This window comes from Triturus cristatus, chromosome 4_2 (genome assembly GCF_964204655.1).
Source record: "Triturus cristatus chromosome 4_2, aTriCri1.1, whole genome shotgun sequence".
NCBI lineage: Eukaryota > Metazoa > Chordata > Amphibia > Caudata > Salamandridae > Triturus > Triturus cristatus.
The window spans coordinates 220415519-220430787 of NC_140586.1; the positions used below are offsets into that span (position 1 = coordinate 220415519).

The 15269-nt window shown below is 45.5% G+C and overlaps 1 protein-coding gene and 2 non-coding genes across 3 annotated transcripts; all 3 read left to right on the forward strand.

Moving 5' to 3' along the window:
* Positions 1–1504: 1504 nt before the first annotated feature.
* RPL3 (ribosomal protein L3) lies at positions 1505–14456 on the forward strand. The gene is made up of 10 exons (XM_085601273.1): positions 1505–1540; positions 5186–5378; positions 7505–7673; positions 8795–8930; positions 9421–9607; positions 10171–10331; positions 10989–11090; positions 11682–11777; positions 11886–12005; positions 14336–14456. The coding sequence occupies exons 1-10, from the start codon at positions 1538–1540 to the stop codon at positions 14378–14380; spliced, it is 1212 nt and encodes a 403-aa protein (XP_085457399.1). The 5' UTR covers positions 1505–1537; the 3' UTR covers positions 14381–14456.
* Positions 9637–9729, forward strand: LOC146833450 (small nucleolar RNA U83B). The gene has a single exon (XR_014960852.1). It is a non-coding gene; the product is annotated as a small nucleolar RNA U83B (small nucleolar RNA).
* LOC146833451 (small nucleolar RNA U83B) lies at positions 11481–11573 on the forward strand. The gene has a single exon (XR_014960853.1). It is a non-coding gene; the product is annotated as a small nucleolar RNA U83B (small nucleolar RNA).
* Positions 14457–15269: the final 813 nt, after the last annotated feature.

A 15269-nucleotide genomic window follows, 5' to 3' on the forward strand; every position in this document is an offset into this window, starting at 1 on the left:
AGTTGAATTCACCCCAGGGACTCGGCCCCAGTGGCTGCTTTATTGCGCCTCCTGGCGCGCTCCGATGTCGCTGGCGGCTGCTGTGTGAAGGCTGTGGGGCTTCTGGTCGTTGTGGTCCTGGTCAGGCGGAGGAGCTAAGCCCGGCCGGCACTGGAGCATAGAGTGGAAATGCTCCTGTGCCTCAGCGGAGCTCTGCCGTCTTCACGCTTGTGCCCCCAAAGTTGAATTCACCCCCTACTACTATATATACTACTGTTAGTATGCGTACGTATTTTAGTCATCGAAGTTAATTAGCCATGCGAAGTGCAAGTCCCACGCATAATTCATATATTAATAGTGTTGATTAGAAACATGCAAAACTCATTTAATAATATTACAATTAATAGATTATTTAATTAGTATATTGATGCCGAAATGGGGGGTATACAAAATTTTTGAACTACCCGCTCCATCACTTACAGAATCAGTAACCCACTGACCTATTTACATTATATGCACTTCGTTATCCGCAGGGCACACTTTCTTAGGAGCAGGCATTTTAACCCTCTGTGCTACCTTAGGATGAGTCATAATTTCCACTAGACAAACCTCCGGTCTCTTTCCTTAATCAAGGGACTTTTCTTGACATTTTAATTGATGTCCGAAAGTTGCTGGAGGCCAAGAACGAGGCAGCAGGTGAAAACACACATTTTCTAAAATTACGCCCCCACTCCAAGTCAACGCCTGGTGCGGTCGCACCGATCGCACCACCCTAGAGCCTGCTTACAATGCCAATAGCACAAACTCTTGCAAATGCGAGACCTATTGCATTGCAGATGCTTGTTTTGGTAGGCACTGGTAAGCACGGGGAAATTAAATGATTTGCCCAGAATCACAGGATGTGAAGAGTCGACCCCAAGGCTCGAGCCTTGGTTTCCCAGCTCCAAAGTCGGTAGTCTAGCCATGAGACCATATCCTCTCCCTATTATATATGTGAAAACTGCTAAGCCAGATATCTCCAGCAGCGATGAATTTGGTTCCAGTGTCTAGGTTATGGCTCTAGGCAGCGCTTTCTCACAGGAACCCAAAAAATGCAGTACATGTTACCAAGAAGAAAAAAAAATCCTTCCAAGATGGACTCCGTTTGGATCCTTGTTAGTCTTTCTTCTGCTTCTTTTCACAGCGCAGCTCCAGTGGTTGAGTCCGTTTCACCGGCTATCATTTCAAGATGATTACGAAAGTGTTTTTTAACCAGAATGATTTTGAAGAAGATATTTCGTTTATATTTTACCTCGCACTTTATTTTGCAAATAGATAATCTTCAAGTAAGGTTGTTGTCGCTGCTACATAAAAATGTTTCGGTGTTTCTGTCTCTCCCTCCAATACCTATTATTAGGCTTTTTTTTGAGTTTCAAGCCTCGTTCTCGCCACAGCCGTCTTTTTTCTACATTTGATAGGCTGGAAGCTAACCGTCTGCCACGCCTTTACGTCGGCTTTATAAATACTTTGCGAGTGACGTTGCTTCCTTCTTTTTCAGGCAGGAGGCCCGGGTTTCAAAATGGTGAGTCGTGTTGTACGCTTATGGGCCTTTTGCCGTCATCCTCTGTTTATCTGTGCCATCCTGTTCAGAAGGGTTTCCTCTGTAGTTGCCGGAGAGCATGGTGGTTCTATCCCACTCATCGCCCTCTTTATTTTCCCTATGGAGGCTTTTATTCGGAATAAAATTAAGTTGTTTTTTTTTTAACGCAGAGTGCCATAAGCTTGCTGACTATATGGCAGCCAATTTAGGGTTTATCCAGCATCAAATATTGATAATTACTTTTTCTGCTTGATTGTGGTACCATCGTAACGCAGGCTTGTAAGTGTATCACCTTAGCGTGTTGTCCAGTCTGTTGAGCATCAAAGCCACGTATTTCGATTCTCAGCCAAAGACCCATCTGCCTTTTCTGGTGCATAACAGTACTGCTAAGTTAACAGTATTTTAACACCCGATCGAAGGGGTTAGTTAGCCATTCATTTCAGTGAGGCAGTTTTTCATGTAGTGCGGCAACTACATTAGTAGACGTGGTAGCCTTTGGTTAAGGGTTGGTTACAGGATCTTTACTGTTCGTGAATGCTAGCGTTTATATACAGGGTACAGAAACGTACGTTCTCCTGTTGGATGAGTTAATTAATATTGACCTTTTAAAACCTAGTCCGGGTTGCTTGTCGATTATGAGTTTGACTGTTAAGAGCTCCACCCGTTGCTCCGGACTGTTCTTTGCTTCTAAGCCAATTGCAGCCTAATATATATCGCAGCAATAAATTCATTAACGCATTTACGTTGTAGTGGAATGGCAACCGTCTGTGATTATATATAAAAACCTAATACGAAGTGCATTTTTTTTTATTGCTTTGTGTTATGATTTGCACAAGTATCGCTCAATTAATTCTTGCTTATCTAACATGGTTTCATTTAAGGGTATAAACGAAAAACTTGGTTGAAGTTATAGTTGCATGGTTCATACTGTACTTTGCGGGACTATACACTTGTCTCTGCTTCTTTGGCTGCTTTATGCGCACGTTTCAAAATAAGCTTTGGAAAGTTCAGTAGTTCTGGCTTTAATCTCGTATGTATGCACCAATAATTTTTTACGTGCGCAAATGGGGTTTATCGCATTAAATTGAGCAGGGGGTTCCTATTGGGTGAAAATACCAAAACTATTGCTTTCAGGCTAGATTTTATAAATTGACATGGAAACAATGTAGCAAATTACATGATTGGGTTGATTATTAAATATAAAATGGTTCCTCATGCTTCCACTAGAAACACTTCTTCGAAGGTAGATTGAATCCAGTAGTATGCTGCAATGGTACTTTGCAGGTGGTGCCAATATTTACTGCAATAGTCAGGTTTTGGTGCAGGAGCGCTAAAATATGCATATTTCCTAAACATTTGATGGGTGATAATTGCACCCAATAAGTACAAGGAAAATAATTGCACCCAATAAGTACAAGAACCTCGTCATCCTGGTTTATTATAGAAGTTAAAATACACATCTGATTAACTCTTAAGGGCTGTAAATATTTTAGAGTTGAAAACAAAAGGCTTTGCCATTTTGAGTAGGCTTGGGTGGTGAACACCGCTCGCGGAGTTTTCTCCGCACAAAACTGCACTCCGTGTAGTGTTGCAAAGTTTTTTTAGGTCTCGCCTGACCCAGCCCATGCGCTGGTCTGGCGAGACATTTTGTGAGGGCTCCAAAAAGTGCTACCGGGCCAGCCTAGAGCTACAGTGCATGCGCGCGGGTGTGTCGCGCTTTACTGCGATTACTTTCACTTTTGTGGCCGCTTTGATGTTTGATCGTGATCACTTTCACGGCCGCTTTGATGTTCTCCGTGAGGCTTCAATAGATTGCAGCAGTTCAAACAAGCATTGGCATAGCCAATAGGTCTCGCTTTAGGAACTTATAAGTGTTTAGTTATGCAGCTGTTGCATGGCTAAACACTTGTAAGGTCCCAAAGGCGAGACCTATTGGCCATGCTAGTACTTTTTTTTTCTCGGGCGGTAAGTTGGCGAGCCCGAGCTGTTGCTCCGGTAGAATTTCTACCCGAGCGGCAGGATGATCAGTGCGAACTGCAGTTCACACTAATCTCAGACTTGCAAACTTCATTTTTAGGTCTCGCCTGAGCCAGCGTTTTAGCGCTGCTCTGGCAAGCTGTAGTAAGCGGGATTTGGAAGTGCTGACTAGTGGCTTTTCAGGCCTCCAAATACTGTGCATGTGTGCTGGGTGCACGTGCCATTTGTCAGCCTGCCTGGCCACTTTCGCGGCTGCTTTGATGTTCTCAGTGAGCCGCGTGGCCACTGACAACATCAAAGCGGCTGCGAAAGTGCTCACCATTTGCCACCCCCTCCCTTATCCCACTTCCTGCTTGTCTGACTCCCACCAGTGGCTTTACATTCACACAGGGTTTTGGCAGCAGCCTGGTGGTGGTGCGGCTGCGAGGTGCAGCTGGTGTGAGCAATGCCCTGCTCAACACTATCTCCAAACACGCGGGCATCCAGCATCACAGGATAAAAGCTACTATCTGGTGGTTGTAGGCTGTCGCTGCGGGATTCAGCTCTGAACTCAGCTGCATTACATTCATCACTCACGTCGAAAGGTTCTCTGACTGGGTATTTGAGCACAGCACGGTAATCTCATAGCGCTCAACTCAAGTAAAAGCCCCCCTGCCTCGAGCGAAAAAAACCATCTGGTCAGTGCTTTGTCAGAGCACTACACGCAACTTTACTAAACTAGCTTCTTTTTCTGGGGGGAGGCTGCTTTACTGGGAAGCATGTCCTAAATCTGATTTATCCCCTTGTTTCTTTACACTTCTACTTCTTTGACATTGCAACTGCCTCTGGCTGGAGGGGAAGGAAACAAACGGAGCTTTAATGAGTATATCATTCGGAACAAGCAGTGCGCACAGAACCGCAGACCCAGAGGGCAGGAGCTGCAGCATTAAAACGCTGAGTGCTCGTAGATGACAGCAAGCACAGTCCGCATTTTATATTTTGTGGGCGAATGGGTAGGTTTTCATGTATAAGGTGCTGAAAATAATAGTTCTTGAAAAAAGATTATGGATGTATATGCAGTTACCCTCCATCAGCAGCCATACGGAACATAGATGCTACTACAACATGCATTTGCAATGCAAGATGTCTCGAATTACTCAAAAGTTTGTGCTATTAGTGTTGCATTATTTGCTTGTTTTTTGCGGGCAGTAAGTTGGTGAGCCCGAGCTGCTGCTCTAGTAGAATTTCTACCAGAGCGGCAGGACGATCAGTGCGAACTGCAATTCACACTAATCTCAGACTTGCAAACTTCATTTTTTTTTTTCCGCTTGCCGTAGTTCTGCGTGGCATAACTCCACGAACTATGCAGAGGCCTGGTTTTGATGCAGCCTCAGAGCTTGTGTTCCAAGTCACAACAATGCATTAAAGTATTGGTCGCATAAGGGTTTATGCTAATTATGCTGTGCCGGCATGTATCCTCTCAATGTTGTATCCTTGTTGCTTACATTTGGGGCTGGAAGAAGGCACTGGTAGATCAAGATTTTACTGCAAGCGTTCAGTTACTGCTGTTGCAGGATGGCTTCTCGGGAGGCTATGGGATACTCGTCTGTACTAATTAATGTAAATGTATGAATTCTACATTGTAGCTCAATTCTCTTTTTCTGGTTGCAGTCTCATCGAAAGTTTTCGGCTCCCAGGCATGGGTCCCTGGGATTCCTGCCCCGCAAGCGCTGCAGGCGCCACCGTGGCAAGGTGAAGAGCTTTCCCAAGGATGACCCCAGCAAGCCCATCCACCTAACTGCCTTCCTGGGCTACAAGGCTGGCATGACCCACATTGTACGTGAGGTTGACCGACCAGGCTCAAGTGAGTATGTTCTAAATATCTCCTGGCAAGCTGGTGTAACTGTTATGCATTAAAGGGCGCTGAAAATATACAGTATTGCATGCTTGCAACCAAATCAGAGTGCTTTTTTTTTTAATTGCATTATTTTAAGTATTTGGACAGGTGGTGAAAGTGGGTATGGGAACAGGATACCACCGTTTCCCAGCTTTATCAATTTGATAAAAACAACTTCCATATTTTATATTTTTATTAAAGCAGTTTCTAAACAATTGGTTTCCTGTGAATTGAAAGGGGAGAAACTTCATTACTGTGCGGTGAGAGAGGCAGCAACAAACCATTCTACCTAACAGATGTGTACACTTGTATGATTGCTTAATAAGCAAATCTAAAGGCTGCTTGAGTCTGTACAGGCCTTAAGTGATCGATAATGGAAACCTTTAAAGTTACAATTATTTACTTATGCCTACTACCACCCCTGGGGTGGTGTAGGCAATCAACCAGGACTCCCAGCTATCTGTCCTAAGCTCTTCTTTCAATCTGGCTCCACGTGAAACCCAATGTCCTTGCAATCAGCCTCTATGCCTCTGCACCATGTTTCTTGGCCTTTGTTAACTTTTCACTTAAGTGCTCCAGGTGCTTGCCTGATGGTGTTTGATGCCGTTTTGTGAAGAGTGACATATCCAGCCCCAGCCTCTTTACATGATTTCTTCATGGGCAGGGAGTCTGAAGTTAGCTGCCATAGGTCATTGTTGCTGGTGGTGGTTGGCTAGTGGATTTGGAGGATGTTACTCTGGCAGGTGTAAAAGTTCTGCACTTTGTTGGTTGTGGTTACCTTCCTCAAGGGTACACTTGCTGTCTTACTTAACAAAAAACATTTAGGAAGCACTGTGAACATTTACGCAGCCTTTGCCTCATTTTGTGCCAGCCTGCTTATAGTGTGTAACTTCATACTGTGATGTATACTTTGTTGTTTGAACTGGCACATTCAGGGTGTATTCGGTCACAGAGTTGAACCTCTTAGCATTATAAATACATGTCACTATTTCCCCGTGCACACTCTTAATGCGATCACTTTAGCAGAGGATCAAACACCTGAGCTTTCATACCAGAGAAATGCATGCCCACAAATGTAATTTGAATTTTCCGTTCAAGGTATGAGCATTGTTTTATGTACAGTTACCTGCAGATGGAATGTCAGTCAGTGGGCCTGTGGTTTGGGGAACCCCTGGGAGTCTCTGTAACCTACTCCGGGGGGGATGGCTGTTTATTAAATTAAACAAATTTATAAAGTGCATAATAATGAAGTAAAACTGAAAAGGGTTATGTTATGTAAAAGTGTAAACTGGAGGCTAAAAATTCAGTGGGCTTCCTCAGATTAGTTTGTGGGAGTGGTATAAGTGCATCAAACTATATTATAGTATGGATGAGTGGACTTTAGAAAAGCTCCAACCTATCCCAATAAAATTACAAGTTTTTAATTTTTATTTGTGAGCATAAATATTTAATTTGTATTTGAATGCTAATTTGTTTTGCTGTTAAACGCCAAAAAGCTTAGGCCAAGGTCTCGGGCTTCCATAATGAAGGTCCACAGAAGTAAAAAGGTTTAAGACCACTGTTCTATATAAAAACCTTTACCTAATCCCCCAAATATGTTACAACTTTTTATGTTATTACTAGACTATGCGATAATTGCGCTGGGAAAATGTTCTTATTTTATGAAGTGATAGGACTTGCCTTCTCATGTACAATCTCTTGCAGGCTGTTGGTGATTTGGGATATTTGGTTTCTCTAAAGATGTAGATGTCCTTGAAGGGCAGAGCATTGATTGTCTGGCGCATGGCATGGACACTGTCCATGCACCACTCTAGTCGCTAGGTCTGTCATCCTGGCAGCCTTTAATCCCAGTGGCCCGACCTGCAGCAGGGTCACAGAGCTGAGAGTGATGAGAACCCCGACGGGCGGTCAGAATATCGCCTTTGGCGGTCGCTGCTGAATGTCGTGTTCTGACCCAGTTCTAATACTACCCAGAGGTCTGCTCACCCCAAGTCAGGAGTGTTTGTGCTTACTAGGATCGATAAAGGTGTCGCTGGCTGACCGTGGTGAGGTGTTCTGCGGCAACGTTAATCCTGACTTTTTGTTTTGCACAGAGGTTAATAAGAAGGAGGTGGTGGAAGCGGTTACTGTGGTGGAGACGCCACCCATGGTCATAGTTGGAATCGTGGGCTACGTTCAGACTCCCCGAGGCCTGCGCGCCCTGAAGACCGTCTTCGCTGAGCACATCAGCGATGAATGCAAGAGGCGCTTCTACAAGAACTGGTGAGCTCGCACACTGGTTAATATTTTAAACGGGGTAAATCGGTGTAAATATACAAAGGGTTCGCACTGTGTAGAGCAGGGATGTGCAGGTTTGCTATATGCAGAGTGGTGTTACTTCCCGAAAAGGTTACTGTAAGAATAGCTGGTTCCTTGCTCTAAGCTCTACAACTTCTCCCCACCAACTATTCAATATGAAATACTCGTTTTTGTCTATACTGTTTGACGCAAGTATTTCAAGCGCCCTTAAGGGAGACTTGCAACTTACATTTCTACTGTTAAGATTCGTGTCGGCAGCACCGGCTGAGCCCCAGGTCATGTACAATACTCTCCTGCCAAGGAGAGGGATGGCTCCTTCAGATAGTCATTGGTCATTACCTAATTATTCCCCTCCATCTAGTGGCACGATGCACCTGGCCTCAATTCTTGGTCCCTGATTACATTTCCCCCTGGTGGGGATCTTGTATTAATTAATATATATCGAGTGTTGGGCGATCAGCCCTTCAAAATAAGTTTAGCTTGTTTTGTTATCCACAGGACTCCTTATTTACCTGGCACTGAAGTAAATATTGGCCTGCTGCTGTGTACCAGTGGGAAGTTGTGGGGTGCGGCTTTCCCCGCCTGAATAGCTGTTGCAGCAAGCTGCAAAACTCTTAATTCAGTGGGTTGTTTTTGGGCGCATTTATAGTCGGTCCTATAATCTAGTGTTTCTAAATTCGCCACAAATGTAATGGAGGCGTTGGTGAGGCCAGTTTGCATCTAGATGTAGGATTTATTGGGGAGGGTGGGGGGGGCTGCTATAGCCGACAGGCATGGAGTCTGTCTGCTAGCCCTTGGCATGCTGCATAGGAGCGGCAGGGTAGGGAATGTAATTTAGCTGCATGATGTTTTGTTGGTGTTTGCCACTGCTTTTGTTGCTCCTGTTTTTATGTCTCTGGGATGATGGCAGCTCCGCTCAGCTCCGGCCGCCATGGTCGGTGCCTGATGAGCTCCAGGCTCCGCTTGCCAGTGGAAAAGCTCCTTGGAAGCTGGCAATGAGCCGAAGCCTCAAGCTGGCAGACAACTCCTTCCGCTCGCTGGTGCGATGAAGGGTTGTGCCAATACTGTTTCTCTGCTCCCACAAGGTACAAGTCCAAGAAGAAGGCGTTTACCAAGTACTGCAAGAAGTGGCAGGACGATGAGGGCAAGAAGCAGCTTGAGAAGGACTTCACCAGCATGAAGAAGTACTGCCAGGTCATCCGGGTGCTTGCGCACACGCAGGTAAGGTGCTGGCACATCACGTGGCTTTTACTGTCCCCCTGCTCTTAAATTCCAGGACTGGCTCGCTTGTTCCAGCCCTGTGAGCGTCCATAAATACCGGGGCCTGCCTCCCTGGGCTATTGGCCTGCAGCTCTGTAGTCAGCCCTGGGGACTGGGAGTTGTGCTCCGGTTCCGCAGCTAGTGAGCGTGCGCTGTGCCACTCAGCTCGTAGGTAACCGAGTTAGGGTGATGAGAGCATATCGACGGGCGGACATAGGATACCGCCTCTGGCGGTGGCTGCTGAATGTCGATTACTGACTGCTCGGTTACCTCTCACGGAAAAACGGTCGCTAGGTGATTATAGAAACTTGCCTAAGCTCATGTCTGCGCTGAAGTGCTGCCCTTTGTGGTAATTACTAGATCGGTGGGTGTGGTTTGCGACCCCAACTTGAGTTGGGCAGAAAGTACCCGATCGTGCAGCTGTTAACCTTCGTCCCTGGTCTCTTCACAGATGCGCCTGCTCCCCCTGCGCCAGAAGAAGTCGCACATCATGGAAATCCAGGTGAACGGGGGCACGGTGCCCGAGAAGGTGGACTGGGCCCGCGAGAAGCTGGAGCAGCAGGTGGCCGTGGGTGGCGTCTTCGGGCAGGATGAGATGATTGACGTCATCGGAGTCACCAAGGGCCATGGCTACAAAGGTGAGGCTGGCACCGAGCCGCATCCAGGGGGCGTTCTGTGATGAAGCCATGGAATACACGCTGGGCACAGCGTCCGACTCTGATGACGAACTGTTCCATGCTGCCTTCCTTCTGAGAACCCCCAGCTTGTACACGTTTTCGGACTATAAGGGGAGGGGCTGGGGTTGTCAGTATGGGGTGAACGGAAGTGGAACAGTGGCGCTTGGGGCTAAATGAGGACGCGGTCCAGTATAGTATAATTGGGTGGGGCGCCTTAAATACTTTCTGGAAGTCTCGTGTTGCTGGGATTATTTAAAGGTGTGCCGGTGCAGTATTAGGGTGGAATAGTGGTGGTTTCGTTGGAATGCAGAACGTTTTTTTTTATCTGAACTTGGCTGTCCAACATCACTGGTGGAATGGGGCCGAGAAGTACATCTTGCTGGTCTAGAAGGGTTCTGTGTAGAAACCGCCCCAACTGGAGTTAAGGTGGTCTCCAGAGAATAGAGCAGGGCACTTCAGTCGTGCTTTTGAGGGTATTAACGTCTGCAGTGTTCTTTAGTTAACAATTTTGCTTTTGTCCCCAGGTGTAACTAGCAGATGGCACACCAAGAAGCTGCCCCGCAAGACCCACAGAGGTCTGCGAAAGGTGGCCTGTATTGGAGCCTGGCATCCAGCCCGCGTGGCTTTCTCCGTGGCCCGTGCAGGTCAGAAAGGCTACCACCATCGCACAGAAGTCAACAAGAAGGTAGGCAGGGCCCAGTGTGCGTCAGTTTGTCGACTCCCAGGGGTACCCATAAGCATTAACGTTGTCGCTAAAATGACTCCGATCTAGCTGAGAAGCACCACTCGGTCTATCTGTGTATTCAGCCTTTTATCGCACTGCTTAAGGTTTAGACCGGTTCACCATGTATTTGCACCAGCCAGCCGTCCTTTCCTTTCTAGAAATCAGTTCTGACCTATTTATCCACTCTTAGTTTTTACCTCACCCGCTAGCCATATTTGATTTTCTTTCCAGGTTTTCCTCATTTCTTGATATTCTTTACTGCTTTAGGCTTTCTTGCCACCATTGTCCTCAGCACTCATACATTCTCTGGTATTTTTCTACGGTTGTGTTTTTGGTCTTTCTCATGCAGAATCCCCCCGCCCCTTTACTGTACCTGCTAAAAGGAGGGTGGTAGTGCACAAACCAACATACTTAGAAAACCTGATGCCATACCCAGTTTTGAGGATGAAATGTCTTTTCTCTAGAAGGTAGAGCATTTTTTGTGTTCCCTAACCTCATCGTGTGAGTGCTCAAAGTTCTTAGATTAGCTGGCGGTGCTGTAATCTGCAGAGCCGACTGAGGCATCTTGGCTTCAGTTGGGCATCCGTATTAACCTTGCTCTTCCCTTTCTGCCTCCAGATCTACAAGATTGGTCAAGGCTTCCACACCAAGGACGGCAAGGTGATCAAGAACAACGCGTCTACTGACTACGACCTGTCGGACAAGAGCATCAACCCCCTGGTGAGTGCGCACAGGCTCTGCTGTTCACACTAGGCAAAGGTGTCGCCTCCATATTAATCGTGCATCTCCGCGCAGCTTCACCAGTGTCTTACGGAATCCTTGGGTCAGGGTGTCAAGGACCAACCCTGTTTATCCCGCGCAGCCAAAGTAATGGTCAAAAGCACAGCCTATTAGTTGGAACATACCTGCTTAGTGGAGAAGTATGTAGCGGTAATGGCTGATCTGTAGGTATAGGCATGAACCCATAGTGTCCGTCTTCACGCCTTGTCCTTCCGTTAGGGTTCCCAGCTTCACCCATTTTGCAGTTAAATTAAGTTCTGCAGTCCTCCACTGCTAGCTCAGTATTGGTACTAGCCCCCTTGTCTAGGTTTCATTTCTGTGCCCAACTATGCCTTCTGTGATGAAGCAGTGGAACACGCACTGGGCACAGTGCCTGAATTCACATGACGAGTGTTTCCATGCTGCCTTCCTTCTGAGAAGTGCCCCTCTGCTGTTGCATGCCGGTTTCTGGCCTCTGGTGTTTGCTGGGAGTGTTGACATTCAGTGGTAGTACTTTTTAACTTAACTTTACCCACCTTTGTCTTCACACAGGGTGGCTTTGTTCACTATGGAGAGGTGACAAATGACTTTGTTATGCTGAAGGGCTGTGTTATCGGGACCAAAAAGCGAGTGTTAACATTGCGAAAGGTGAGTTCAATTTTTGGGGAAGTGATCTAGGGAGATGTTTGTTTAATGACTTGAAGCTATCCAGGCTCCATCTGCTTTGCACTACTGAACTTTCTTGTCTACCCACAGTCCCTCCTGGTGCAGAGCAGCCGGCGTGCCTTGGAGAAGATTGATCTCAAGTTTATTGACACCACCTCCAAGTTTGGCCATGGTCGTTTCCAGACTGTTGAAGAAAAGAAGGCTTTTATGGTAAGTAACCGGTATTTGTGATTCCCTCCTAAAGCATTGATAGTGTAACTGAACGATTCAGAGTTACAACAATCTCTGAAGGGGGGGGGGGGGGTCCAAACAAGTTTGCCTTCAGTGTAATTTAATTACCAGATTATATATTGGCGTGCAATTCTTTTTAGGTCTCGCCTGGCGAACGCAGCGCGAAGCGCTGTCGCCAGCGAGATCTATTGTTACTGACTTGCCTCGGAAGTGGGACAGGAGATGGGCACGCGCATGGTCTCGGCGGATTTGAGTTGGTGTACGCGCTTTCAGCCACGCGGCGTGCACATCTCCTGTCTCTCTTCCCTCAGCAAGTCAGTATCCAGTTTCACTTTCTTCCTCATTAGTGTCTGTGAACACTCATACATAGGCCCCAGCATTCAGTGACTCACATCAGCGTTTGCTTAGTTGACTGTTTTCGCCACGTTAATTTGCCTCTTGCGTTGCTACATAATTAGCATAGCTCCAAACACATTTTTACTCGTATTTACCCATTTGCGCTCTCCTACTAACACTAATATTTAAATATAGTCTATACTCCCCTGCAACCTAGCACTTACTCTATCTGCAATACATAAACACTACACTACCAACGCGGTTAGTACGCCATACCTTTTCTCTTCTTACAACATTCAATCCTTTTACTTTAGCATTCTTACAACTATTTCATCATGCTAGGATTCTACGCTCCTCTTAATGTAATAATCTTTTAAGGTACTTACAGTTAGCAGCATTTAAAATAGCCTCGCTACGAGTTTCCGTGTGCCCATCCAGCTAACGTTTCCATTGTGCCTGTGTATAAACGAAAGCAAAATGCTCCCAGCAGCAATGTGCACGAGCACGCTAGCAAGGTCGTATCACGTGATATTTTTTTTTCCCAACTAGCATACGTTCAGCATGACGAACAGTTTTAAGATAAATGTTAGTTGTTATTAAAAATACTCTATAAATAAAGATATATTTTATATATTGCTTTTACGATGTTGCTCTTTCAGCAACGCACTAATTATATGCATATTTGAACACATATTGTAAACACGTGTATACGTGTTTAAAGTCTTTACTTAAAAGTGATAAACCATAACACAAAAGCATTAAACAAGCTTTTACAATGCAAAAATCTCGGCATTGGTAAACTTACAGCTATTACCTTGCTCATAACATTATTTTTGCTTATGTTTTTTTTTTAAATTCATTTTCAAAAACGTACATAGCTATCAACATTACACTGTGCATTAAAAAAATAAATATGTGTAATATTTACCTTATTATTAAAATGTTTTCGTAACACCTACTATTCAACAAAAACTGATTAAAATGCCAAAAAAATAATTAAAAATGCTTACTGTTTTTACACATACTTTGCATAATAATTTTTTTAAAAGGGCTTAAATTACAATGTGTATTAATATAACCAAATAATTATTAATGTTATAACAGAAAATGCATGTTTACCAAATAAATTTAAAAACCTATATTCTTAAGATATGCATTATTAAAACAAAAAATTAGCTGCGCAGCTCACACTGCTGCACGCCTCACACTGCTGCACGCCTCACACTACTGCACGCCACATACTGCTACACGCCACACACTGCTGCACGCCACACTGCTGCATGTCACTGCACAAAACACACTACTGCATGCCACACACTGCTGCACACCTCACACTACAGCACACCACACAATAATGCACACTCTGCTGCATTACACACTGCTGCACGCCTCACACTGCTGCACGCCTCACACTGCTGCACGCCTCACACTGCTACACGCCTCACACTGCTGCACAACGCACACTGCTGCACATCGCACAATGCTACACAAAACGCTACTGCACAACACACACTACTGCACACCGCACCCTGATGCACGTCACACACTGCTGCACACTGCTGAAATACTCATTGCTGCATGCTGCACGCCACACACTGCTGCACGCCACACACTGCTGCACGCCACACACTACTACACACCACACAATGTTGCACATCACACACTGCTACACTCCATACACTGCTTTTATGCAAGTTTATGCTACTGACATTGTAAAAGACAATGCCTATTTACAATGCCAATAGCTCAAACTCTATCATTGCGAGACCTATTGCATTGCAAATGCTTGTTCCTTCTGGCGCATAAGGTTGTTTGGGGGGGAGGGGGAGAGATAGGCAGGTGGTCACTAGCTTCAACTTTTAAGCTTGTAATAGGCAGTTAATGAGCCTAAGCATTTGAGTTTTGTGGCTGAGAATGCCTTCGGCAGGCTAGTAACTACACAATCACATTTTAACCCAATGTTTTCTTTACAGGGACCACTGAAAAAGGACCGCATCGCCAAAGAGGAGACTGCATAATTCATTGGACGGTCTTGACCATCAGTTTTTGCTCTGCAATATGCCTCTTTGTTAATAAAAATTATTTTGGATATTGTTGGAGTTATCAGTGGGGCTGGATACTTTTCAAGGAATGGCATGCTTTGGATGAAAGTACACTTGAATTAACTGAATTGTTAGGATGCCTTCATCCCAAGTCTTGTTCATTGTTTGCATTTTTCAGAAGGCAGTTAAAGACTGCACGGCACCTAGCTGCCAAGGTCTGTGGGACCTCCCTCTCTTCCCCCTCCCCCCATATCCTCCTCTCCCCGATTTATCAGCTTGTCAGTCGCTGCATTAGGATGCAGCCCTGCCACCTGTGAACCGCTGCATGCTGCCACGAGACTGTCCCAACACTCATAATTAGGAAGTGTTCATGAACACAATTTGTTTTCATGAGCACTGTTCCGGAGTGCTGATTTCCGTGTTGCACAGTGCTTCTTTGTGCTATATAAATTCGTAATACATTGATCAGGATTGTAGCTTCCTTTGGTGCAGTGGCACCGGGGCCTAGAGGCCCACTAAACCCTGATTGCTGTGTTTTGATGCACACACGTGTCAATTTCTTTCTTTGCCTTGGGGCACATTGCACTCGCTCCGCCACTGACACACAATGGGACGGAGGTCAATTTGAGCTTCAGGTTTTGCCTGAAGCTTTGGTTTGCTTAGTGCTGGTGAAAATAAGCAGTATGTTAGATGTGACTGCAACAGTTGTCACACTGAGCTGGATGATTGTGCTTGTGAGGTTGAATGTGACTGTGCCATAGCGAAGTTGCCCCAACGCAGAAGGGTCACTCGTGGGTGGTATGCACATATGAAAAGTGTAAGGGAATGCCTTTGTTTGTTCACCCTAGGTGTTTGTTGGCTGAAT